The sequence below is a fragment of the Leptosomus discolor genome, chromosome 2, assembly GCF_034619465.1.
Source record: "Leptosomus discolor isolate bLepDis1 chromosome 2, bLepDis1.hap2, whole genome shotgun sequence".
Classification (NCBI taxonomy): domain Eukaryota; kingdom Metazoa; phylum Chordata; class Aves; order Leptosomiformes; family Leptosomidae; genus Leptosomus; species Leptosomus discolor.
In genome coordinates this window covers 3,060,815-3,087,551 of record NC_141392.1, presented here as the reverse complement: position 1 = coordinate 3,087,551, position 26,737 = coordinate 3,060,815, and the positions used below count along the sequence as shown (strand labels likewise).

At 37.0% G+C, this 26,737-nt stretch overlaps 1 protein-coding gene across 2 annotated transcripts in view; it reads right to left on the bottom strand.

Annotated features, from left to right (window-relative positions):
* DNAH8 (dynein axonemal heavy chain 8) overlaps window positions 1-26,737 on the bottom strand; it is a 141,692-nt gene that overhangs the window by 98,324 nt on the left and 16,631 nt on the right. Inside the window, exons 11-28 of one of the 2 annotated variants that reach the window (XM_086460546.1) lie at window positions 25,160-25,306; window positions 24,033-24,230; window positions 23,437-23,513; window positions 22,881-22,980; window positions 20,890-21,009; window positions 18,471-18,606; window positions 17,302-17,489; window positions 16,312-16,392; window positions 14,083-14,199; window positions 11,486-11,605; window positions 11,050-11,224; window positions 10,520-10,617; window positions 9,496-9,602; window positions 8,612-8,672; window positions 7,791-7,971; window positions 5,629-5,825; window positions 3,863-3,989; window positions 1,543-1,778 (exon numbers count right to left, since the gene is read on the bottom strand). In XM_086460546.1, the coding sequence (XP_086316672.1) occupies window positions 1,543-1,778; window positions 3,863-3,989; window positions 5,629-5,825; window positions 7,791-7,971; window positions 8,612-8,672; window positions 9,496-9,602; window positions 10,520-10,617; window positions 11,050-11,224; window positions 11,486-11,605; window positions 14,083-14,199; window positions 16,312-16,392; window positions 17,302-17,489; window positions 18,471-18,606; window positions 20,890-21,009; window positions 22,881-22,980; window positions 23,437-23,513; window positions 24,033-24,230; window positions 25,160-25,306 (2,466 nt within the window). Of the gene's footprint in view, window positions 1-1,542; window positions 1,779-3,862; window positions 3,990-5,628; window positions 5,826-7,784; window positions 7,972-8,611; window positions 8,673-9,465; window positions 9,603-10,519; window positions 10,618-11,049; window positions 11,225-11,485; window positions 11,606-14,082; window positions 14,200-16,311; window positions 16,393-17,301; window positions 17,490-18,470; window positions 18,607-20,889; window positions 21,010-22,880; window positions 22,981-23,436; window positions 23,514-24,032; window positions 24,231-25,159; window positions 25,307-26,737 lie in introns of those variants that run through there. The other variant, XM_086460547.1, reaches the window with a different exon arrangement.

Genomic DNA, 26,737 nt, shown 5'->3' with positions numbered 1-26,737 from the left:
ATAGACAATATCCACTTGTTCATGAGTCATCTCATCACAGAAGCCCATCAAGTTGGTCAGGCATGATTTTCCCTTGATAAATCCACATTGACTACGCTTAATCCCTTTCCTTACATCAAGCCCTCTTTCCTTCAATCATATTCTAGTAAGAAATACAATGCCTAATCACATCATCCACAAAGTTCTAATTAAATCCACCAAGAAAACAAGACATAATAGTGGAATTACTGACCAGTTGCCATTGTTCTATATTAATGTCTTGATTTTATCAGCTCTATATTTTTTCATTATTTAAGGATAACTGATGAAAAAAGATCTAAGGTCTACTTGTTAACGTGGCTAGCCCTACTGATACCAAAGGAACTCATTACATTAATACAGAAAGGGAGTAAATGTCTGCAAGATATATAGAATACAGGTGATTTGGGAAAGAAGCTTATTCTAATATTCATCTCAAAGTGCCAGAAGAAGGTATAAACAAACAAGCAATGTTAATACTTCATAATTTTGTATACTTCTTACTTATTTATTTACAAATTTTGCATCACTTCCTACACGTGTAAAACCTAACAAATAGATAGTGCTGAACTCAGTTCCTCTTGCTTGTTTTATTTAACATCTCTGAGTATGATTATCATGTCCGTATGTTCAACCTGAAGACAGTCAGACTAAGAAATAAGGTTTAGTAGATCTAAATATTACTTTAGATGTTAAAATTATTGTTCAGTTTCTTCCTTTACTTGTTTATTCTCAGCCTCTTTTGGATCACAGAACTGGTTGTACTTGCCTTTCAAACAGTCTCTCTACCATTGCTGGCTTACAAACCACTGCAGATATTGCTAAGACAAAACAACAATCCACTGAAAATCCTTTCTGGTACCCTGTTAATGGAACCTCTTCAAGAAAGAAAATGTTGCTATACAGCAATGCAATTTCTTTTCCAAAAGGTGGGTGAATATGTAAAACAAATGTGTTATATCGAGCTGAGTGTTTCAAAGTCTGATAATAAATATCAAGTATATATAAAACTTATTGAGCTGCTTTTAGCTTCTTTCTTACAGGAAAAACTAAGAGAATGCTGCAAGTTTCTGACAGCATACAATGATGTGTGGCTCCATGAATATATTCAGTTATCTTTGATAGGGTCAGATGATCAAGATGTTTTTGTATACATACAGAAAAGATAAGGAGAGGATTAAGGCTAATGGAAAAGCACACAGCAAAAGGGAGAATACTGCCCCCTTCTCTTGTACTCTCATCTGCTTATTTCTGCATGTTGTCTCCTAGATTGGATTTATATTGTAATTTATTTGAGAGAGAATAATTTTTTCCGTTCTGCATTTATACAGTATCTAGCAAAGTATCTAACACTGATTCGTAATTTATAATAAAAATAACTACAAAAATATCACTTTGTTTCCAATCTTCAGCCTAGATCCTTCAGGACAGGAAACTCATTGTTTGGGTTCTCAGTTTATCTTATGACTCTTACTATATAATATCATTTTAATCAAGATAAAAAAAAAATAAATGTTATCTTACTTCAATAGGTCCCAGAGTCATACCCATTTGTATCTGATTATCATGTACGATAGTTAATGCTTCCATTACAAATCTGATGTCATCTAAGTCGTGCAGAGGTCGAGACATTTTCTTTAAATATTCAGTTATGAACGACATCATGTCTGTCATTTTCTTTTTATATTCCTCATTTAAATAACGACAGAGGAGCTTCTTCCAGGCTTCGGCTTCACTTGCTAAAGTTATTTTCAGTGGTCCTGATTTAAAAAAAAAAAAAAAAAATTAAAAATTTAAAAAATTCAATCTACATCTTAACTTTTTTCTGTTAAAAAACCCCACATCATCACACACGGTTCTTTGACAGCAATTAGTAAAAGCAGACAGGCAATCCAATTACTGTCTTTTAAACATTTTAAACCAATTTCAACTATACTTCAATATATTTCTGTTGTTTTCTTGTCTATTATGATATCTGTAAAACATATTGGTAAGCTTATCTAATAGAATATATAGAGAAGATGAGTAAAGAAGAAAACACCTACTTACTAATGCAGATTCTCAGAGGATACCTTTGATATATATTTCACAAAATGCCTAAAGATCAGTGATATTTAAATGGTTTATAGCCACTGAGGAAATGGCATCTTGTGATTTCAATATTTGGATTTGGAACAACTGAAACAGTAGGGTGTCACATGATATCACATGTAGGATATATATAAACACAAACCAACACTGAAGAGAGAAAAGCCAGTCACTTGCACTCTAACTTATTATCAGAATAAATTGGGATTTTAATAGGTAGCATTTTGCACTCTGGTGAAAGAAACCAGAAGACACTAAAATCATATAACCTTTCTGCTCACAAAGCAAGTTTTGCAGTAGATCTAGTTTCTTCTTTAATAATGTGGCTATTAGCATTAAAAAAAAAAACGATTCCTGAAGGCCAGGGGTAATTCAATAAAAGTACTGTACCCTGTCCAGAAGCTACAATATGTAAACAACAATAAATGAATTCCCAAACCTAAATTGAGTCAGAGAAAACTATCTCCTTCCCCAGATCATAAAACATTCAATATCCTTGTTTTTGAACCTAGAGTACTTGGCTGCCTTTGATGCAGTGGTCACAGATGAGGGAGTAGTGTGACCATCAATAAAATCCATATTCTTTTGGATACAGTGCTTCTTATCACCCTTGGTCACAGAATAATAGCAAGAGTTTTCCAGAGTGAATTAATTGGCTCCAGAGTGATTTCATCAGTAAGAAGTCGCATCCAGGAACTGGATGACAACATGCAGTCAGCAATGTCTCAGTTTTGCTTATTCACACCACAAGAAAGCTAGGAGTAACACGCCACCAAGATCCTGAAGTGAACTCTAGTCAAAGCGTGCAGCTTCTGTCTTCTCTGATGTACAAGGAAGACAAGTTGTACAGAGATGATTTCTCAATTGAATCAATCTAATCTCTCAAAGATGGAAGTTGCTCATTAGAACTGTGGCCACAATGGTATTTGGAAAGGAATACATTTACTACTGTCCCTAGATAGCAACCATGACAACATCTGCCACAGAAAGTGAAAAAACAAATCAAAGAGAAGACGTTAGCTACATAACAGTCTGTGAGGGATAAGTGCCATCGAAATCCTTGCTTCTCTGTCATAGCACAAGCAGCTTAATTCTTCAACAAGCAGTTCTCTGGAGAGAATACATTTTTCCACACCTGACTGCTCTTCAGAGTAACACAATCAAGGAGTAGCAGGTTGTCAGGGCCACAGAAGGCCAGGTATCAGGGCACGGTGCTCTATAGAACTGAGGGAACATGTGCTGTGTGAGAGAACTCATTCCGACACCAGGTCTTGGTGCCAGTTTCTCGACTTTTAAAGACACTAGAGGTGGACAGGAAAACACACGATACTCCAAGAGCTATGGTTGCTAAACATGGGAATGGCTAAGCAGCCGTATCTGCTGCTGAAAGAAATATTGGCAGTGAAAAAGCAGCTAATGCAGCTGTGTGTTACTGGACCAATACCAACGAATGTGATTTATGCTTCCAATGCTCTTTATAACAGCCGACCTGGTGCCAGAGGTGACCAAATCAGTGTCAACGCACATTAACTCTTCAGCAAGCTGACTTCAGGGAGCAGAAGGCAAGGGGAATGGAGGGGTTTTTTCAATTCAGATTTCTTACAAGGGTCTGAGTGAGCCCTGTCTGATCAGTCAGGAAGGTCTCTTCAGTAATTTCTATTAATATTGTAAGCACTTATTTCCGAGAATAAACCAAACAACATGACTATTACATTCATTATCTTACTGTACATGCAAAGACAAGAAAATGTCATACCTGTATGCAATTCGATTGGACCAAGAAGAATAACGGGCTTTAAATCTTCCATCTCTTGCTCAAACATAGCATAGTGAAGTAATTCTTGTTTAATTTCACTCAGAGATGGACAGCTAGCCAAAAATTGCTGTGTATAGTTTAAAAATGTCAATCAACAAATGTTCTTTTTCGTATTTTTGATAAAACACGTGGCAACAGTTATGCAGGAATTACTGAAAATGTAAACCAATATTATACCTGTTTTTAGCCACCTGTGTAGCCTTGTGAACGTAGTAAATTGCACATGATGAGGCATTAATGCTTATCAATTTCTTTGTCAGTAACTCTGAAGCTTGTAGGGAAATTCCATTCAAATTTACCAGAGAAACATCTATCCAAGCCGTGTTAAGTGCTTACTAGTTTTGTGAAAACAGGTGGTGAAACAGAGATCAAAAAAATACATGCCCACACTTACAGAAAGACCGCACCATTAGCCCATTTACACATGAAATGATCTCAGTAAAACACATTTTCTGAGTAGTTCCACGAGCAGAACTGAAGTGTAGCAAAGTTCTGTGCTTCTGAAAAGCTGCACTTCAGAAACGTTACACAAAGTATGTATTCAATATGCCTCCATTGCACGGGCAAGCAGTAAATGCTGAAAGCTGTTTCCCACCTCTGTTCCTTTGTCTGAGAGTACCCAGACAGGCGGTGGAAGGCTTGGCATAATGCAAAAGAAAGAATGCAGAAAGTAGGCCCTGCGAGTGTAAAACTTAATTGCATTATTATTATTGAGGCTTTCTCTATAGCAGTATCCTTTTCTTCAGTAGTAACTAGATCAAACTAATATTATTTATTTGATTAGAATTAAGATTTTAAATTACACTAACAGTAAATTCTCAGCTCTGCCTATAAAGAGGGGGTTTTTAGCTCACAAACTGTACAACTTGCATTGTGATGCTCAAAATATACCAGCGCTCCTGTAGTAAACAACGTGATGCGATATTCCCAGATCTATGTACATATAATGTAGCCTATTAAACAGGAAAGATAAGAATAGAAAACTCAAGCCAAGGATAAAGTAGATATAGAAGCTAACTTTCTTTTACTGAATCTCTAAATTCAAGCTCTAAATTAAAACTATATTGTAGGACAGCATAAAGTCTTCCGAAGCAGAAGTCCCAGAGGCCTCCAATTCCTGGAAATGAACTTTTTTCTGCTGTAGTAGAAGCTACATTTTTCTACTACACTTGAGGATTCAACTTACAAGTTCAAAAAACAAAGAACTGAATAGAGAATTCTTCTTGGACTAGAGAATGCAGAACTTGCCTCCTAAAATAACTACAGGAAGGGTGGTGAATAAAAATCTGTGCTGAACTCAAAGTAAACACTTTCCATAGGGAAAAGTGCACAACTACGAGCACTGATGCTATGGGAATTTCTATGGGTTGTGGTGTACATCATGCCAGATTAAGGTAGTTTCTTGTGGCCTAAAAATCCAGAGTTCCCCAAACAAAAATTAAAGCAATTCACAAATTCGGACCAGTTTATCAGTATCTAGAATGGCACAGAAGCAGGAAAAGCCAAACCCCAGCACAAAAATTAGGTAGCATTCTATTACTTCTGCTTAGGAAATATACTACTATGACTACCGAAAGATAAAATAAGAATTTCAGCTGTTACTGTGTTTTCTACATCTTTTTCTTTAATTTTTTTTCCTCGATGTTTTCTGATTTTGAAAGGTAAGATTAGTGAGCAGTCCTGTAGGTAATCATCATTAAACTCACCTGAATTTTGGCATCTCTATCTTCTGCCCACAGCACTTTATATTTCTGAAAGTCCTGCAGAACTTCACTAGCTACTTCTCTTAAAGAAGTCACAGAAGAAGAGAGGAGCATAACTAACATAGAAATATCTTCACGTTCTGCAACATCCGAGTAAAAATTTCTAAGGTTTCTGACAAGCACATCATCTTCAACTCCTTCTGTAAAATAAAATTATATGTAAATGAATGAACCATTAAAAGTCTGGTTAGAATTCTCTTCTAAGCTCATGCATGCCAAGTTAATCAATGATGCTATTCAGTAAGGCTGAATATCCTTCTTCAAATGCCTGTCCGACTGCTTAATATGAAAGTACCAAGTGCTAGTGCAGGCCAGGCTCTACACAGCTGGAGCAGATTCAGTCCAGAGTGAAAGTTTCCAAATGAAAATGGTCATCTTAATTCACAAAGTTAATTTTCTCCACTGTAATTTAATTCTAACTAGAACACAACAAGGCCTCATAAACATTCAGTGTTATTTTCTATATTTTTTGATTCATACAAATGAAGATTTTTAATTGTATAAACCCCTTGAAACAGTGTAAGTTTCTTGAACTTTAACATGCCTCAAATAAGTAACTTCCTGTTATTCTATTTAGTCATTTCAAAAATGCTGAATTTTGCCAAGTCACATATTAATGAGTGCAGAAATAAAGTCTGTCCTGTTTTGGAGCGGCACTTGTTTTACAACCTGCTAATATCAAAGTCTTTCGAGTCTTGTCTGAAAGAGGTTAGAATTGAATGAAGGAAAAAAAAAAAAAAGAAAAGGACAATCTAGACATTTTCCTAAACTTCTTGCCTCCAAATATGCTTTCAAAGGGGGTTAGACAAGGGTAGCTGCTGCTCCAGTTACATGGTTGATATTGAAACAGGAGCCCTGCCTCTTTCAAGAACTACAAGTAAGCTCAAATAGAAGGAAAAAGAAATGCAATTTTTCCTGTCCCTTCTTCATCTTTGATGACTTGCTGAGACAATCGGGGTCAATATAGACACTGATATCCCTGACATCTAAGGAGCCCGTTCTATTGTAACAATCCCTGAGCAGATTTGAAAGAATAGAGAAGAAAAAGCCGCGCTTCCCACTACACACATTATGTAATTGGGAGGATTTAATGCAACTTCAAGTTCTCTTTTAGTCTGAAGACCTTTTCAGGGACCAGGTCACTGGAAACATAGTCTCTGATTGATCCATCCTTGCCCGTGTACTCCCTAGGTCTCATGAGACAAACATCAACATGCACCCCCCAGGCGTTGCTGATGAGTAGTTCAAAGGTAATGGAAATGGTTACTTGCTGATGACGTATTTTGACAGGGCAGAGGAAAAGCTATGACTGTCTGATGAGGGTAGTTCCCTGAAGCCCATTAAAGAAGTTAAAATCATACAAAGCACATCAGTAGAAGATTAAAGTCCCAGCTCTGGACTACTAAAAAGAATAACTTTCCAAAATGTTACAGACTTTCCAAAGGAATCACAACAAAGACACAACTGTATTGTAGATCACTGGTTCAGTCAAGAAGTTAAGAGAACCTGAGGATAAAAGCCATTTGGATTTTTGTGGATGCTTGCAATGCATATGGGCAGATGCTTAGAAATAATATTAAGGAAAAAAGTATCTGACTAAATGTGGGTCTATTATATACAGTCTGAATATTCACATGAACAAACACTTGAAGTGTTTTATAACCCACTGTAGGAACAGAGCCAGCAATTAAAATCTTTACTGAAATCTAACTATTAAACTAGCTCTTGTTCTATCTCAATCTTCCGCTGAGAGCTAGTCTGCAGTCATTGTTTATGGTTTCAAACATAACATTATGGCTACATTCCACAGTAAGTAGGTAAAAAAGATAAATGAACAAGCTTGCTTTGCCTCCAATTAAATAGGAGATTTAGAATCTAGCAATTTTAAAGATTTTTTTGCTTATTGTTTCTCAATGTTCTAACACTTACGTAAAAAATACAGCTAATTAAAGCAAAATAAACCCAACAAATTAATCCAAGATAATCCACAGTTGGCCTCTTTGAAGAAAAGTGAGCTTATTCACAAATACTTATACATGATATTTTTATTAAAGTAAAGAGTTGAAATAAGGTAAAAAAAAAACAACCAATCAACAAACACTTACTTTCCCATTTTTGGGCTATTTTTCCTGGTGTAGATGCTGCCTGTGTGCCTGATTCTGCTTTTAAGATAGATTTTTGCAAATGTCTCTGTCCCCACTGAGCAACTCCACGACTTACTTCCAGTATTAACTGAACCGCGCGATTGATGGCGTGCTGTATATCATCTAAACTGGGAACCATTACCTATATAAAACAGTTGAAATATTGTTGAAATAAACTCAACTGATTGTCTTTTTCCAAGACCTCAGTTTTACTCCACTCGTAATGAATTGCAGAACTTGTCCCAGAAAAGCAGCTGGAAAACATAACTTTACCAGTTAGTCTTGCTCAGAACTGCCTCTAAAGAAATGAAATATATTGTACTGACCTTCCATCTACTTATACAGTCATATCGTGGGTAAAATGACAAGCAAGTACATAAGTAGATAGATTTATTGGGGGGGTTACAATTATTTTTACAATTCCTACAACACTTTAAACAGCATTTTTTTTATAGTGTGTGGGAATACATTACAAGCCTCCTTTCCTGCATTCTAGAATCACAAAGCATTAAAAATTGCAGGTCAAGATCTGTTGTTCTAAGCATTGGAACCCCTTTAAACAGGAGGATACAGAGCACACTCCTACCCCAAAACCCACCGAGTGGGACAGCACACACCGTGAACGTGAGCACACATTTCATCAGTGCACTGAAAGGCCTGAGCAACTGCTCTCCTTGAGAACGGCTGCTGGTTCAGTAGAAGCGTGCCCACACGCTGTCCTTGGGCAAGTGCAGAGAGAACAGGGGGTGTATTTTACCTTACCTATACGACACATAACTTACCACATTGGGAATAGCAAGGTGTACTTCTGCTTTTAGAAGAGGAGCAACCTCTTCAGATTTGCTTGGATGAACAGAAAACTTTGTTCTCCCAAATGCAGTTTTGCTAAAAAGAATTTTGAAACATGTCATAAGTACTTCACCATGAAACCCCCTCAAATTATCTTAGAAATATAATTTTGAGCTTTTCTGGGCAAACCCTCATGGAGAATTTTCACATTAAGTTACGAACTGCTTGACAAAACTTACAGAAGCTCCTTGTTTAAAAGGTAAAGATCACAGCCAGAGCTCCATCATTCAGACAGAGGTTACCTTGGATCCAGCCATTGCTTTCGTAATTTTTTTTATCCAGAATATTTTCTGATTCTGGATTTTAATCTTTCAATCTAAGAACAACGGAACTCTGCCAGAGCTTTGAGTAGGACATAAGAAAATTTTACTGACATTTCATGCAACAACCTACCAAGAGTAAAAGTTTCCTCATTACATTTTAGATAAATATTCAACTGAACAGAAAAAAAACCCAGCACCTTGAAAGCACTTCCAAGGGAAAATGGAAATAAAAACAAAAGGGTGCAGGCAGAGGGGAAACAATAGTAGGAAGAAACTTGATTTTCTGCACAAAATAAAGTGCATAGACTAACACTAACAACAAAAAAGAATTCAAGTATGAAAGAAAAATGTGGGCCAAAGGCATCACTGCAACAAAAAGCAAATGCTCTCTAGGCGTTGGTTGAGCTAAACAGGCCAAGAGGTCTGGAACTGTGTAACTGGTGATGCATACACATGTACCTTTACATGTGTATATATATGTTTGTATTATTATATTATTACAGAAATAACTGTTCTGGTAATACTGTTGAAGGTATCTTTCATTTGCAACTTACTTTGAAACAAATATTCTTTTTTTAAGACTATGCAAAGACAGTTGGGTGGCTTTCCGGAGGCTGTCTAGCAGCTGCTGACTGAAATAGGCAACGAGCTCTTCACATTTCTGTAATAAATAAAATGTGCATTATTTAGTATTGTATTCAGACAGGAACCAGAAGATTATCTCAAAAGGTTTTAAGTCAAACTTATTAGTTCTTGTCTGAAGGCATTTATGCTGTAAACTACATGAGAAACACAGGGGAGAAGTTGGGGGGAAAATAGTCTGTAAGTAAATAAGTAAAAGCTGCATGAAAAAGAGAATATAGCATCTGAGGAAACTCAATTTGTCTTATTCAGAGACAGAATACTGAGATCTGGCTGAAGTCTCATGCTTCTTCAGAAAAGCTCTCGATATTAATAAAAAACCCCACCATCAACTATCCAAGCATACTGGTGGATGTGTACCCTTTTCAAGTAAGGGCCAAATACAGTAAAATCTGACTGCACTGGATTAAGAACAACACGAAAATACAGTAACGTGTAATAATCACTAGCACAAAACAACAGAACGCAACCTTGTAACATGATTGCATTTGTGCTGGCAAGTTTATGAGTCTTAGTTCTCTATTCCCACTTCCTTTCTCTGCTGAAGATGAAGAGATTGTATTCTTCAAGGAAAAAGTACAAAGTTCATCTTTCTTGGTGAAGGTGGAAGAGGAGGATAGAAAGGATGTTTGCTTCTGCCCACCCAAGAAAGAAAGCCCGTGTTATGGCTTAAGCACCATATTCTCTCCAAACCTGTACACTTACCACTCACATAAAGAATTTGTTTGATAACTGGAATAACATGGAATATACTTTTGAAAGCTAAAATCCATCTTAAAAATCACTTTGTAGGAAAGCTATTTCGTAATCTTTACACGACATTCGAAATTTTCTATGTGCTGTCTTTCTGTAATAGAGATACCCAGCTACCAAAACTCAAGATACTGTATACTAATCTGATTGGTCTGAAAAAATTCCCTTCTTATCACAAAATACCTTTTTAAACTCATCTTCATCATTCCCCTTGCTATTATCACCACGAAGAGCTGCAGACGTATCCTTTTCTCTCTCCTCTTCGTTATTTCCAAACATTACTTTTACTGTAAATTTAAAAAAATAAAAACTTATTTTTTTTGTTAACTGGACATTGTGTTCTGTTTTGAAGCACGCTGTACGCTCTCTTTACAGGTAAAACAATATTGTGTTTTATTTTATTAGTACCTGGATCAGCTAATTGGTTTTATTTCACAGCCTACAAGCCTCAGTCTAACAAACACCATGCATGTTATTAAAGATAGGTAGGCAGACATGGATATATCAGCTACAAATGGCCAAAATAATGATCGATATAAACAATTTAACAAAATACAGAGATGTATCTTTTCATCAGGTTTTTCTGGTTGCATCATACTAAACTACCTGGAGTATTGACCCTGACTATGCCCCTACACCTGAAGGAAACTGAACCCAGAAGGAAAAAATCCTGTGTAAGGAAAGTAGCTCCATTACTGATTAAGCTTCAAAGCGGAATTTTTCTTTAGATAATCCATAGTATCTACCTGGTAATACATGTTTTCCTGAGGTTTTCTTAGAATCTTTAATTTCATAATTCTTTTCAAATACAGATATTAGTTCTTGAACAGCATTTTCAATCTGCATGCTTTTGTGGTTCAGTAACTCAGCACATTCTTTAGTATAAGCCTGTTAAATAAAAATATCAGTCAATTGATAGTCAACCAATATCACTGATTATCTTATTATTGTTCCTCTTCATGGAAAGACAAAACGTTTCCCTGAATATTCCATTCTTCAGATTAAGACGATTTCAATGAAACAGCAACATTTTAAAATTCTGTATTTCTACAGTGAGAAGAATTCTTTTCTAGTTTTCTATTAATTTACTAAGGCGTTGTTTCCAACATGCTCAAGAATTCAAGTTCAAAGAAGTACAGTGGCACACACCTCATTGCAGGTCAACATATCCTCTACTTTGATAGGACCATCTACTGGTAAGACAATTAAAAGAGTATTTGATATTTCTTTTAATATTAAATCAATCTGCACTTCACTTAAATCATTAACCTGAAAAAGAAAATCATATTAATACCATACACTTATCTTTAAAGCATACTGTGTTCTATTTTAGAGAGTTCTAACATGTATATAATGTTTTGTAGAAAAATCAAAAATTGTGTCTCTTCTCAGTGAGAACACAAAACCTTACATAGTAGAAAATCCTCTAAGGAAGTGACTCAGAAAAAAAAAAAACCAAAACCCTGGGGTAAAAGCACCAACACAAAAGACCTCAAGAAGAGAAAAGCAGAGGAAAAAGGAAACGCAGCAATGCTTCATGAGATGTAGTAACTCCAGAAATTTTTATAATGGCTAAATAGGGTCTGCTTTTACTGTGAATGATCCTCTTTCTCTCTTATCTACAGAGGGAATTTAGGGAGACAAGTACCCTACAAAAAATGTAGCTTTTGTTAAGGTGTTCCGTTGCAGACAATCTGGAATATGAACAATGAAAGAAGAGATCTAAGTCTGGAAATTTTATGGTTACTATTGCCACAGAAAACAAGAACTCAACTGTTAAAACTGTATTTAAATCCTGCACAGTGTGATAACACAATTCTACAAAGATCAGTAGTGTGCACAGTTTCATTTCAGGCAGTCCTTTAAAAACAAAAACTCATTCTTAAGTATCTGCTAGTTCCATGTTGGGAATCCGAGATACATGAATCCTTGAGAAAGTGAAATCTTTAGACAATTTTGGTGTTTCCACCTACTTCTTCACAGATTTCTGGTTATCAGCACCATACTTTTAAATTCACTGCATAAGTGAAACTAATTCACAGACAGTATGAGCCAAGACTACTTCTGCATCATAGCAGCAATGATGTAAGTTTTGGATGAGCTTCTTTGGACAGCTCTTTGACCTAATCAATCTTTGAGGTAGACAAATGAGTGACAATGGAAAGAATTATCTCCTATGCCCCAAGAACCTCATCTGAAAACAGTCCCAAGACTAAGAGTAGCTTCTTTAAACTTGTTTTTCTTCTGCCCTGAAGGTTTAGGAATTGATGGAATAGAAGAGATCTCTTGCTCCACGAGCTTATTGATGCTAGACTTCTTAAGAATCCTTGCTGTTTTAAGAGCAGTTTTAGGCAGACAGGCAGTGATAGTGAATCAGACCCCAGATCAGCAGGATACACTGCTGCTAGATTAAATAAAACAGACTAATAAAACAAGCTACGTTAATATAAGATGATTAGATTCTTGTTCATGATCTCACTGGCCACGAGCCTAGTTGCAACGCTAGTTGGGGCCTGCTGTATCTTGCTTGACGGGTTAGTCTTCAGTCCTTCTTTCACTCAACATAACTTTTCACTGTGTTTTTTGACTCTTAATTACAGCATTATTAGCATTCAGTCAATTATAGTGAAGTGGCTTTGTCATGGCAGGATCCAAATAAAACTGACTTCTGGCCAATTTAATTTTTTTTTTACCTGAAATACTCTGCATCTGTGATATCCCATCTTGTTTCTCACAATACCGCTCATGCTTCTGGTTTACTTTACTCTTTCCCTATTTGTTTACATTATCCCACTCACAGTAATCAAGGGTCTGAGTTTACATCTTTTTGTATTGATAGGGGAGGGGTGAGAAAGTCAGAAATACACATGACCTACATATTTAAGGAAAATAGAGCGTATCTACAAAAGACATGGTTATCTGAGATATACTCAGGCAGAGAGAGAAGTGTTAATTTTTTACATAGCCATTCTTTTTTTTTGACTTGATGTTTCAGTGGCCGACAGAACACAATTCTGTTTTCCTGCCATACAGAAAAAGTAGTGGATATACCCACCAGCATACCTACCAGAGGAGACAAAATTTATGATATTGGTAGGAGAGATCATAGCCATAAAACTCAACCATCAAGCCAGAAGGATGATGTGACTATCAAGGTAAAGTCTTGAGGAAAAAAAAGAACCAATACAGGTCCTCAAGCATGTTAACAGAACCAAAAGAATTCAGAAATCAGGTGGCAAACACTAGGAGAGGAAAAAAGCACAGACTCAGTCAGCATGCAGAGAACTGTGAGGAAAAGGCATGTTCTCCTTCGTTATTTTATGGGCTGCATGAAAAGGAGAAAGTTTCACAGCATGGATGCCCCGAATAGAGTTAAAGCTTCCCTAGGCAGCATTTACATGGAGGTATCTTGTGTGCAACATCACTCAGGGGCAAGCACTCAAAGAGAAGCAGAGGTTGACTCTGAAAATCCAAGCGGCAGTCAGAATCTGAGGACAAGAAGGGGAAATACATTCTACTGCAAGAATGGAGGCAAATATAAAACATTTGAGGGTAATAATGGGACAGAATCATTGAATATATCGTTCTTCAAAAAAAAGAACGTACTTTAAAAAGCAAACAAAATGCCTACATATTTCGGGTGATACAAAAATAAGTACAGATCAATTTCTGATGTGAAGAGCAGTGCACTAGAAATATAATTTCTCTAAACTGTCATTTCATTTGTATAGTGATCAAGTGAATACCTTTTTCAAAAACCATTTAAATATACACAGAACTTGATCAGCTTCTTGAAAGAAACTTTCCAGTGTCACAGACGACCAAGTCAACATGGTAAGTCCTTGCCTCAACACAGCTTCCATCTAAGCATAAAAATACAATTTCATAGATTAAACAAAAAAAAAAAAACCACAAAAAAACCAAGCAACAATTTAAAACAAATGCCATTATTATGCATATCACTCATGCCACTAATGAAAGAAAGAATTGTGTCTAAGTTTTGCAAGGAAAGTTATAAGTTTTCAAGGAAACTATCAAAGAAACCTACGCAATACCGGGGAAGGCAAGGGTAGTGCATACTATAGCCTCTGGTCACAACTGTCAAGGGTACACACTCAGCAAAGACCTTTTAGTGGTTCCCACTACTTCCTAAAATTAAAATCAAGTCCACTATTGATCTCACAATTTGTTCTTTAACATGTACCTAGACCACTCTCAACTGCATAATCACTTGTTTTACAACCTCATATCCACCTAACGATACTTTTCATTCGTCCCTTTTTGAATCACACTGGTCCCTTCAATTTTTTTTTTATAGCCTCAGTGCTATTTTTACAAATTCTCTCTTCCCTACCATTTCCCTTACTGAATTCTTGGTTCTCCACAGTCTGTTTCTTCTGGATTTGTCACCAAGATGATCAGCATGTAGCTGAAATCTGCTCATTTTCCTGTCACTGAATGACCTACACCAAAGTCCTTCCTTCTTTGCAGATCCTGTACCATTAAAGATAGGACTCTGAGGAAAAGGAAATCTTATACTACCTCCAGGCTATGAAAGTCAAGCTTTCCAGACTCTCTCACAGAGCTCCCCTGAAAGTTTTGCCTAGCATTCCAAAACTTCTCACTGATTTCCCAGTATACAGCCACCACAATTTTAAATTTTGCCAATCCCATCATGCTTAAAGTGACAGAAATTTAGTTTTGCTTAATTGTTGAAAAACTTTAAGCTGCTTCCATTCATGTTTAATTTTAAATAGCCACCTATCATATCTACTCTTTTGTCTCGACATTTGCCAAGTCACTGCCTGGACTTCACCCTCTCTCTTCATCCTAATGCTTCTTTTTGCTATACCTATATCGCAGCTAAAACATTGAATTCAGGTCAAACAGCCACAAAGGTATTTGCAAATACAGCCACTACTATCACCTTAATAGCTATGTTTTGAGGGAATATGTTCAACTCTACAATGCTGGGATGGTACCGTTACTGGTCACCAATATAGCCAAACTAGAAACAGTGTAAGGGTCTACAAGAGTCACTGCCAAATTACGGCACCAATGCAGCCATAGATTAGATTTGCTCATTCCATCTTTGGATTTGTGCTTTCCTCTCTTCTTCCTCTACACCAAAGACTTCTTTCCCTTTTTCAAATAACATTTTCATCTTTGTTGTTTTTGAAATATTAATCCTTCTCTTTTGTCAGTTGTTTCCTCCAAAATAGAGAGGTACATCATTCCCTCTATGATATAATGATGTTTACAGTAACATCACTATGAAGACTATCATCTCTTTGTCTTGTTATTTAACTCTTAAGAGTATGGCCAAGTGTTTTGTCTCTCACACTTCAGCACACGCCAGCTATGTAGTTACACAAACTTATGCAAACTCTGCAACTTTCTGATGTTATTATTTACAACTAAAAAGGGAAGAGTTACTCAGAACAACTACATGCATACACTTGCAAGTGTCCGGCAAAAGAAAATGGCTTGTAGGATAAACATCCTGCATCTCCAATAAAACTGTACCTTTAGTGTAGTATATAAGCTTTCTACATCACTGAAGAGACAGGATCAATTCACAAGGCTAATAATCCTCTCCAAGCAAAGACAAGGTTTATGATATTTAGTATTTCAGCTAAGTGAAAAGCACAACTTCCTGTGAAAACCTCTAAAACTGATACAAGTGATAATTTACTTCCGTGTCAAAACCAGAGATTTATGTAGATAAATAGACCCACAAACTCCATATTCTTTGTTCTACTGGATTTACATCTCATAGGCACTAAGATTATTCTATTGTAATACACATCATTTGAGCACTGTATGAAGGATGCAAAGAGCCAATTTTTAGTCTTAAATGTTTTAGTAAAACTCATTAAGTTCATAACATGCAGATCCATATAAATATTTTTAAACTATTATTAAGTTATTTAACTTCTTCTGAAGCATATTGAAGTGCATTTAGCAATACCAACCTTTTTCATTTTTGGTGCCATTAGATTTACAAAAATCACTGGTGTTTGTTGACACAACTCTTCATAACATTGGAGAAGACCCTATTAATTATTAGAAAGGATTGAGAAGAATATTTTAAGTGCTTTCTTTATTGGAGCAACCTGTTATACAATCCAATAATCAGAAAAAACATGGAACGCATTACAAGACTATCTGAAAACAAGTGTAGAACTTTACACAGACATTACATCCCTATGTACATCATTTCTGGAACGTAATTAATCCATATCATGCTACACAAGGAGGAATGAAAGCAGCCTTTGTGCAACACATTCTCTATGCACAAAGCCAGACAACGACCTTTCTCTAGAGGTAAAGACAGCTTGAGCTTTGGTGACAGTAACTTGCAATACCTTCTGAACACTGAGTATCATATGCTTTAGATAATTAAAGTCACATATAAACTCAGTTTTAAAATATACTTGTCTCACACCTTGCACACATACACAAAACTTTTATGGCACACCTCGTCCCCAAGATATAAGCTTATCAAAACACAACAGCAGCAAATACTACAACAGGTTTCAGAAATCTGATTTGTCTGGCAGGTAACCTGCCAAGTTCTTGATGTTTTTGTGGCTCACCGTATCTTCCAATCCAGAAGAATTCCAATCCTTACTTCTCAAAAACTCTGTAAAACTGTACTTTATTGATTTTCAGAGAGCGAGCACTTTTTGCACAGCTTTACTTATTTAATCATCAGAATATATTTAACATGTCACAGGGTACAAGAAATATATATGCTTATATTTAAGTATATACTAGCTCACACAGCAGTTAGTAGAGGTTTTTCAAATTAGACTCTCCATGCCCACCTGTGCATTCCACTATTTCACCTTAAACTACTTCATACCCAGCTTTAATCTTTACTTAACCATAGAAAAATTTCTATGGTTAATCAGATTTTCTTTCTTAAATGATTTCTTAAATCATGATAAATTTAAGTTTACCTCCAAATGCAACTTTTTTGACTTCAGGGTATTTTCCATTTTTACAATCTTTTTCGCTTCCTTTGGTACTTCTAGCCCCAACTCTATCACGCATTTGGTCTCTCGGACTATCTCTAGAATTTGGGGATCAAAATTAACGAGGAACTTCCCAGTTTCAGGATGACACACAGATATTGTGGCTTGTAAGGCTGTAAAGACATTTTAATGTAAATTTCTAAGACAAACAATTGTTTCCTCTAGAAATCTGTGTTCCATAATAATTTATATAGTGTTACTTCATAGTGAATAAATATGTTACTTGTGAAATAGATTCCCATCGCTTTCTGTTAAAGAAAACATACAGCTGACTTTCCCCATCTTAGCTTCCTGACATACATAACCCTGCTCTTTATAAGATAAACATGCACCAGACCCATGTTTATTGGTGGCTTTTTTTTTTTTTTTTTTTTTTAGCTTGAGTCAGAAAATTATGAAATTAATTTTCTAGGGACCTGGAAACACCATACTTTGAGATACTCAGTATCTTACAGTAATTTGTCAACCCGGATGACGAATGCTTATATAGGGATGTTGCAAAAGCCCAAAACAAAGTAAAAGTCCAAACAGCAACACAAACCCCTCTGTTGACTGTGTGATGACAAGATTTTATTCTTACAGATCTCATCCTAGTTTTGAAGCCCACAGTGTCTACAAGTTACATGAAAAATTTACTCTTTTTTTTTTTTAACTTCAACTCTCATTTAATTTTAAAATGATAAAGCTTGATGCTAAAACATTTTTTCTAGGCATAAAGTAATACTTGTCCTGAGAGGACCTGGGATAATACATCTGTATAAACTATTATAGTGGAAAGACAACAGGAAGAATTATTAAATGGTATACACAAAGAATTTGAATACAAAAATGAACCACTGTGTGCCTTCAATTTGTTCCACTACTGTTTCCAGTCACCTGTCAAACAGTGTACCAAAGCTGCAATCCTCTGCACCAAACCCAGTTTCAAGGTCAATAAAGGGTAGAGATTTGTATTATTCGGCCTGCTTATTGGATCATGATTAATTTGCACATTTTAAGGGTAAACGAGGCTTCAAAATTGCCTGATTTGATTTGTGTTAACTTAGTGCTCAGTAACAGTTAAAAAAAGACCAATTACATATTTAATTACTTACGATGTTGTAATTGCGAAACTTCCTTCACCCACGCGTTATGATAGACTACCTCGAATTCCACCAGTACATAGGCAATGCTGTTGTATAATTGGACAACTGCTTTACCTTCTGGACTTGACAAGATATTTGAGTTTTTCTATTAAAACACAGTACAACCAAATTAAAATCATATCAGAAGAAAACCATACTATTTGGGTTTTCCTCGATCTGACCAGCGACTACACATTCTATAACTTAATATAAATTATACTTACAGAGTTCTTAAAAACTGTATCAAGTATTTCTGATTAATCAATAAGAACTTGTAAGTAATAAATGCTAAATATTTAACACATGTACAATTACTTTATTATAAATACCCATAACTCACAGATGCTCAGTTCTACTCAAAATTGAACAGAAACTAAAAATTGATTTTAAAGAAACCTCCTTTTTTGATCAGTAATAATATTTATGTCTTTTTACTTTGGAGCAGATTTAGGTAATCATTATTCCCATCTGAGTGAAGCAGCAAAGTGAAAACCTCTCTGACATAGAAGTTAACTTGGCAGAAGACCCTAGATACTTTGTAGGAGAAACATTCAAACATTTCAAGAAATAGAATTGCTATAGCAGATCCTAGTATAGCAAGATTCTAACTATCCCAGTGAAAGAAGGAAATCCAATACCAAGAGATTCCTAAGGGCCATAAACATTAAAGCTTACTGTGACTGGTACAAACCTTCAGCTGGACTGTTAAGCGGTACAGAAGAAGTAGAATGAGAAGTTCAGTAATGGATCTCCCTGTTCTCAGACTAGTTCAGAGACCACGTCGAGCGAAACTGGTGACCAGATTCTCAATTATAGTACTGCAGCTATTGTGTGGGTGCTTAAAATCAACTTGCTTTTTCAGTAGTACCAAAACATATATACCAGACAATTTAGGGATGTCAGGCAGTCCACACTGATGCCTTAAGCTGCTCCTAGCAGCTGCTTGGTAAGGAGACACGATTCTCCATATAGAACCCCATGGGGCTGGAGGAACAGAAGAGGTAGGTACTCGTTTAAAACACAGGACAGGAGTCTTACGGACAAGCCCCAGTCTGCTCATGACAAAAAGAAGACCACCACCACTACCACCGGCAGGAACAGTGAAATATTGTGGGCAAAATGAAGACAGACATATGAACAATTAGGTCCATATTTCCAGCTTGGGGTGCTAGTTCAGCAGTAAGTCAAACAAACAATTTTCCTAGAGTTTCGTAAGGCTTTTGATACTGTCCCTCACAGCACCCCTCTGGACAAGTTGTCCAACTGTGGGATAAGAGGGTTTACAGTGCGCTGGGTGAAGAACTGGCTGAAGGGCAGAGCTCAAAGGGCTGTAGGGAACGGGGCTACATGTGGCTGCTGACCCGTCAGCCGCAGCATTCCCCAGGGCTCAGTTCTAGGGCCAGCTTTGTTCAATGTATTTATCAACAATCTGGATGCAGGAGTTGAATGCACCATCGGCCAGTTTGCTGACGATACCAAACTGGGAGGTGCTGCTGACTCTCTGAAGGGACAAGAGGCCTTGCAGAAGGACCTAGATAGATTGGAGCTTTGGGCTGTGACTACTGGGATGAAATTTAACAAGTCAAAGTGCCAGATTCTGTACCCAGGACAGAGTGACACCAGGCACAAGTATAAATTGGGAAAGCAGTGGCTGGAGAGCAGCCCTGCAGAAAGGGACCTGGGGGTGCTGGGCGACAGCAGGCTCAACGTGAGTCAGCCGCATGCGCTGGCAGCCAAGAGGGCAAACACAGCATAACCAGCCCGCCAAGAGAGCTGATTATCCCCCTGTATTCAGTGTTGGTGCGGCCTCACCATGAGTACCGTGTGCGGTTCTGGGCCTCACAAATTAAGAAGGATGTGAAGGTCCTTGAATGCATCCAGAAGAGGGCAACAAAGCTGGTCGAAGGGCTGGAAGGAATGTCCTATGAGGAGCGGCTAAGGACTTTGGGTTTCTCTAGTTTGGAGAAAAGGAGGCTGAGGGGCAACCTCATTGTTCTCTACAGCTTCCTGAGGAGGGGAAGTGAAGAAGGAGGTGCTGATCTCTTCTCCCTGGGACCCAGTGACAGGACATGCAGGTTCAAAGCTGCACCAGGGAGCTTTAAATGACATTAGGAAGCATTTATTTACCGAGAAAACGTTCAAACACTGGAAGAGGCTTCCTGGACAGGTGGTCCTAGAGAGGTCCCAAGCCCATCAGTGTTTAAGAGGCATTTGGATAACGACCTTAACAACACACCAAGTTTTGGTCAGCCCTGAAGCAGTCAGGCAGTTGGACTAGATTATCGCTGCAGGTCCCTTCCAACTGAAATAGCCTATTTATTCTATTCTAACACTAGAAAGAAAGTTCACTGTTACACGAAACACCTCATTTTTCTTCACATCAACTTACATGGAAATAGCTGATTGGTTCATTTATCCTTCTGAATAGCTGTCTCGCCCACAGTATCTTTCCTGTAACAGGTGGCATATTTCGAGGAAGAGGAGGGTCATCTTTCTGAATTTCATAAAGCTACGATAAGAACAATATCATTAAACACAGGGATTAAAAAATCTGTTGAAATGTTAAACTGTTTTTCCTGCGGTACCACAATTTCTTCCTCCTCTCAAACAGATTAAATTTGTGTGGAGTCACACAATAGTTTACTGAGAGAAAAACGTACCGCTCCCCCACTGAGATGTGCTTCTGAGACGCACACATTGATACCCCTGTTGGTATGTCTGCCATCTTCATTACGTCATGCTGTTTCTTAGCTGTTCTTACTTTTAACAGAGCCCTGAGTATGCCAAAAGGCCTTGCAAACCTAGGAGCTGAGTGGCCAGTACTCAGGGCCAAGCCTGCACTGTGTAACTTCGGAGCCACCTACTGCGAAAGCAAGCTGTGTAAGGAAGTGTTGTGAGATCCCTTACTGGGACTTTTCCTCTTTTGCTTGGGAACTGCCTTAACAACAGGCCTAAGCTGTACTGTTAACGGAGAGGTTTTACTGGAACAGAAATGTCAACGCTGTTCTTGAGACACATACACCTGACTGATAGCTAACATTGCAGGAGTTGGACTTGATTCTTGTGGGTCTCTTCCAACACAGGATAATCAGCGATTCTACGATACGCTCTTTTCTACTAACTGCTCATCAATATGTAAGTAGAGACTCCTGGGTTTTATCTGTGCCCAAGATGAGGAGGAAAAAAAAAAAAAAGGGGGGGGGGGGGGGGGGCGGGCGGGAAGGGGTTGCTCACTGAATGGCTGCATTCTAGGCAAGAAAAATTTGGCCTAAAATTATCACATACCAAATTTGTATTGACAAATTATTCAAGGACTTTAGAAGCAGTATTCCTGTGGGAGCAACTGTTTGTTAGAAATAACTTGCTCAAAGATGAGAAGCAATCCAGTAATATCTAATAAACAGTTAAAACTAGCCAGTATATTGGCAACATTTATCAACAGAAGGAAGAGGAATATTTGTACCCACCCTACTTTAGGCATGCAAGCTCATGCTGTGACAACACAAATAGCCATACTGCTTAAGCAAACACCACTCTTCACTTACTGACAAGTCTTCTAACCCCGATATTGTCTCCTGCACAGTCCCAACAAAAGAAATTAAAGTAGCTTCGTGGTGAAGCTTAAGAGAGGAATTGACTTGGATGAAACCCCCTCGAAAAACATACCTATTTTTTTGGCTGGGGTCAGTGATTTCTTAAGCAGGCAGTGCTGCTGACAATACATTAATCAAATTAAGCCAGTAATTAGAGGTTCAGGAAGTGCTATATACAGTGAGTAGTTAGGCAAAGGACACTGTAAAGAGCGGTTCAGAGCAGCTATGCCAGGCTACAGTTAAGTCACTGCTTGGAGGAATCATTTTCTAGTAAGTACAGAGTTTACAGATACTTGGCTCCTCATGTAAACACGTGTCCTTCATCTGACAAAGTGTAAACATCTCTCCAAAACTGTTCACATCAGTCTGGTTTTCCAAATTCCTTTTATACTCATTGAAGAAAACCAGTCATTTCAAGGAAATTATTTAAAACATCAGGAATTATTTAAAACATGCAAAATAGATCAGATGAATCGACTCTGGTTTCTTTCTTAATACTGTGATGCACACAGCCAGTAAAGAACACACTTTTTTTTTCTAATTGATGAAGAGATAACAGAAGAGATTTTGGTTTAAAAAGTAAAATTGGGACGACACGTTTGCCTGCAAGAACATGTATAACATTTGCTACACACTCAAGTTCTGTAACAGGAAAATAGAAGTATGATAAATTGACCATTTACAGTCAGTTTGTGAAACAGACAGAATAAATAAAAATGAATTATATTAAAATACTGGCTTTTATTTTAAGATGATGTTTAAAATTTATTGCAAAGAAATGAAATACCTTTTTAGTAGCTTCAAGTTCTGATACATAATGCTGAAGAATACAACCAACTGTATGTACAATTTCTTCTTGAAGGCATGGCATTCTCAGATTTTGAAACCTGTATTAAAAATGAGTATCCAAAATATTTCTAAAATGCAAATAATTTTTTTTTGGGGGGGGGTGGGGCTGGTACATGAACATTACATAAAATGAAAGAAGCACAAATACAGGAACACTTCTGGATCTGGGAAATTTTTTGCTTTTAGTAAGTTTAAGCAAATTGACAAGTTCTGCCCTGGTCGGATTTTTTTGTTGTTGCTATTGTGGGTTTTTAGGGTTTTCTTTCAGTATCCTCTTGTATATATGAAATGAACTAACAAAATTAAGAAACAGGAGAATATATCAATTCTGATAAGACAGCTAAAATACACCTTTTATCCTGATTACGTGGTTCAGCACACCAATAATGAGAAATTCTTGATAAGGCTTTTTGTTCTAAAACTGTGTTATTTAAATTGTGCTAATCAGTAGCTTGAAGTTACTTGGAAATATTTTAAAACATAGTTGCCAATACCTTTGAAGTAACTGAAGGGCATGTTGCGAAGACAAAATTCTCTCAAAACGGGTACGCATAAGTGTTTGTATCTGTATCTAAAGAATATATAATTTAGTACAGTTTTTCTGCTGATATAATAGTATTTTGATATTTCCTAACATAGTAGCATTTGAAATCGTTACTACTTAAAGCACAAAATAACAGCCTTCACTGGTCTATGCCTGATATAGCCAATAAATAGCTAGTGTCAGCCAAGCAATTTCTTAAGATGCCAGACAATTCTAGGAAAGAATCAAATCACACATTGAAAACAGTTGTAGCTTTGTTCTGCCCAAAACCTCCATGTAGCTTATTCTCTCAGCTCTCATAATTTTTGTCTTTTTGACCGCAGAGTGACGGATCTTCAATGATGACTGTATATTTTACAGCTTCCTTTGGAAGGAAGAGAAAGAATGGGAAAAGCCTCCCTCCAGACGAACACAAACTCTATGCTCAGTGGAAAAAGAACACTGTAGCCTATTTGCAGTCTGAAGCCTCACTGACATTCAGGGAGATACTGAGTAAGTAATGACAAGATTCCTCCCCAAGAAGTTACAGGTAGCAATATTACATACCTCTAAATCTTCAACTTTTGCCATGAAGTTCACAAAATCCACATCAAATTCTGGTTTTCGTCGATCAAGGATGTCATATTGTTTCTTTTGAACACTTTGGTAGATATTTTTGAACTTTCCTGCTATAATACCTATCCCTTCAATGGTAGACAGACTCAGTGTACGAAAAGTTTGTACTACAGTTATCAGCTCGGTAATCTGAAATATAAACATTACATTCATGCCCATAAATTGTTACTACCTCTACAAACTAAAACCTGAGGAAAATAAAATAACGAATAGCCCATTTTCTAACTACTGCATTAATGTGTTGCTTCTGAGCTTCTAAGTCAAGTATCTTCAACAGAACGTGGTTAATTCAGTTTTCAACATGAGGAGTTCTCACCACAACCCAAGACAAAGTAAAATCATCTTCATTTTTTTGACGGTAAAGGGATTCTTTTTATATTCGACTGTTAGATTCAATGAAGTAACATGGGAAAAGTGTTAAAACATGACTTATGCATCCTGATGACACAAAGAGATTTCACAGAATAAAACACAACCATACAGATTACTATATATACTGCAAAATAAGGAAAAACATCAAAGACTCATAGTATTCCTACCCTGTGGTGACTGCTCCATTATCCCCTTATCCCTTGCCTGACCTTATTCTGCACCTATTAACTTTTCCACACAATGTCTATGAATGTTAGTTTAAAATTCTGGCGTTGGGTTAGCGAGCTGAATGTTAAGAGCACAGCAAGCAGCAGAATCACCTGAAGAACTGCATTTGGCAGTAACAGGAGTTCTTAATGCCTTAGGACACCATTCAGAAAAGCAAAGGTGTGTTATTTTTCACATAATTTTAAACCTTTTGATCTAAGTCTAAATCAATTATATTTTTTCTCTATACACTAACAGAGATAAACTCACAAATTCAGAAAGATATTGTGAGGTAGTTGTCTAAAGTATTGGGATGACTTCATCTGGGGAAGTGCCTAATTTCTCTCAATAATCAGTTACAAACATCTTCACAGGGTGATTAATTAAGAGCATGTATGTTGACAAGTTTCCACCTTGTAAACCATTCTTTGGAGAAGCCCTTCTCCTCTACAGGTAACAACAGCACACAGTGTACTCACTTTTTCTAATCTCCTACAAAAAGCTTCAGATTTTCCAAAAATGTACATTTCTGATACTTCAAATGTCTTCTCTCCTAGAGTTTCCAAAATCTCTTGCTTTGTTTCACGAAAGCATTTCTGATATTCTTTCAGTAGAAGCACGCAGTTCTAAAAAGTGAATGAATAAATACCATACTCATTATGCTATTCTTATGGGTGAGAGACTGGAGAACTCATACTATCATTCCAAAGTGGTTAATTATCACCAAATCTAGTTTCAGTCAATAGGCAGTAATGACCTTCATACAGTGCTTTTCTTTCAATATGTGTAGCAAATATCTGCAACATATGGAAATCCAACAGTACAGTGAAAGTCTAAACACTGCGAAATAAATCACCAAAAATAAGAACAGGAAAGTTTTAGTTCTTGTTAGAGCGGCTCAGATGCAGCGAAGAGTGGGTGATGACTCCTGCTCTAAAGGAGACAATTGAATATTAACAAAAGCCATTAGCTTAATTAAAAATGGTCGGACTGTCCTCCGGATAAGGACAGAATTTGGCATAACTAGGTAGTCCGTTTGGAACTCCCAGGAGACTTAAAGGAAATTGTTTTTCAATCTCACTTTAACTCAGGCTTGTTGACATGCATTAATTTGTATAACCAATCTCAGTCGATTATTTACTTAAAATACTAAGACCTTATCGGATGTAAAAATAATGACCGGTGAGAAATGTAAAGTCTTTAATCATTGGAATACAAAATCTTCTGTCAGTTCTTGGAAAACAGAAAGTAGATTTTATCACAATACACTGGCAGTCACCAGACTGTTTGAATATATAGGTGTATATATAACAATTGGCTAGGAGTTACAGGAAATTAAAAAGGTCCTTGTTGAAAGGAACGTTCCTATCTTCACAAATACACAAACACTAGAATGAAGACCGATTACCATAGTTAGAAACTGGGTTTATATTTCTCTTATAGAATAACGAGGGCTCATCGACTCTAGAACAGTCACCAGATGACCTCAATGAAACAGATGAATTATTAGAACCATATCATCCTGTCAGGTCAGGAGACATACACTTTCTGTTGTACCTCTGGACCCAATTTTTAAAGGACTATGAAATCCTATGCCTTGTAAGATAGGGTAAGATAGGAAGTCAGTACCTGAAGTCTAATAAAGAAGAGGCTGGAAATGAAGTCAGTATTTGCAACCAGTAACCCCATAGCTGGACGTATTTTGCCATGGCACATTGCATGTGCTTAAGTTGCTCTTAATATTATTGTCACCATGAGCTGAAGAAGAGAAGACTTCCCTAGCGCTGCACTTTCATGGCGTGCCAAGGAAATCTGGTATTGGAAGGAGCTATTGTAACGAAGTGGGGGTCTATTCAAATACCAGGTTCCGCATGGTAGAGGAAGATGGTACCATATCAGATACCCTCAAGATGGAAGAACATGTATTATGCAGGACAGTAAAATTCCTTGGTCACGTATATGGCAAAGATCACCATTCCAAGGTCAGTGACAAACCACCCTGACAAAGATGAGGCCATTGTAATTTCAACAAGTGCCAGTGGGCTAAGGAAAGGGAA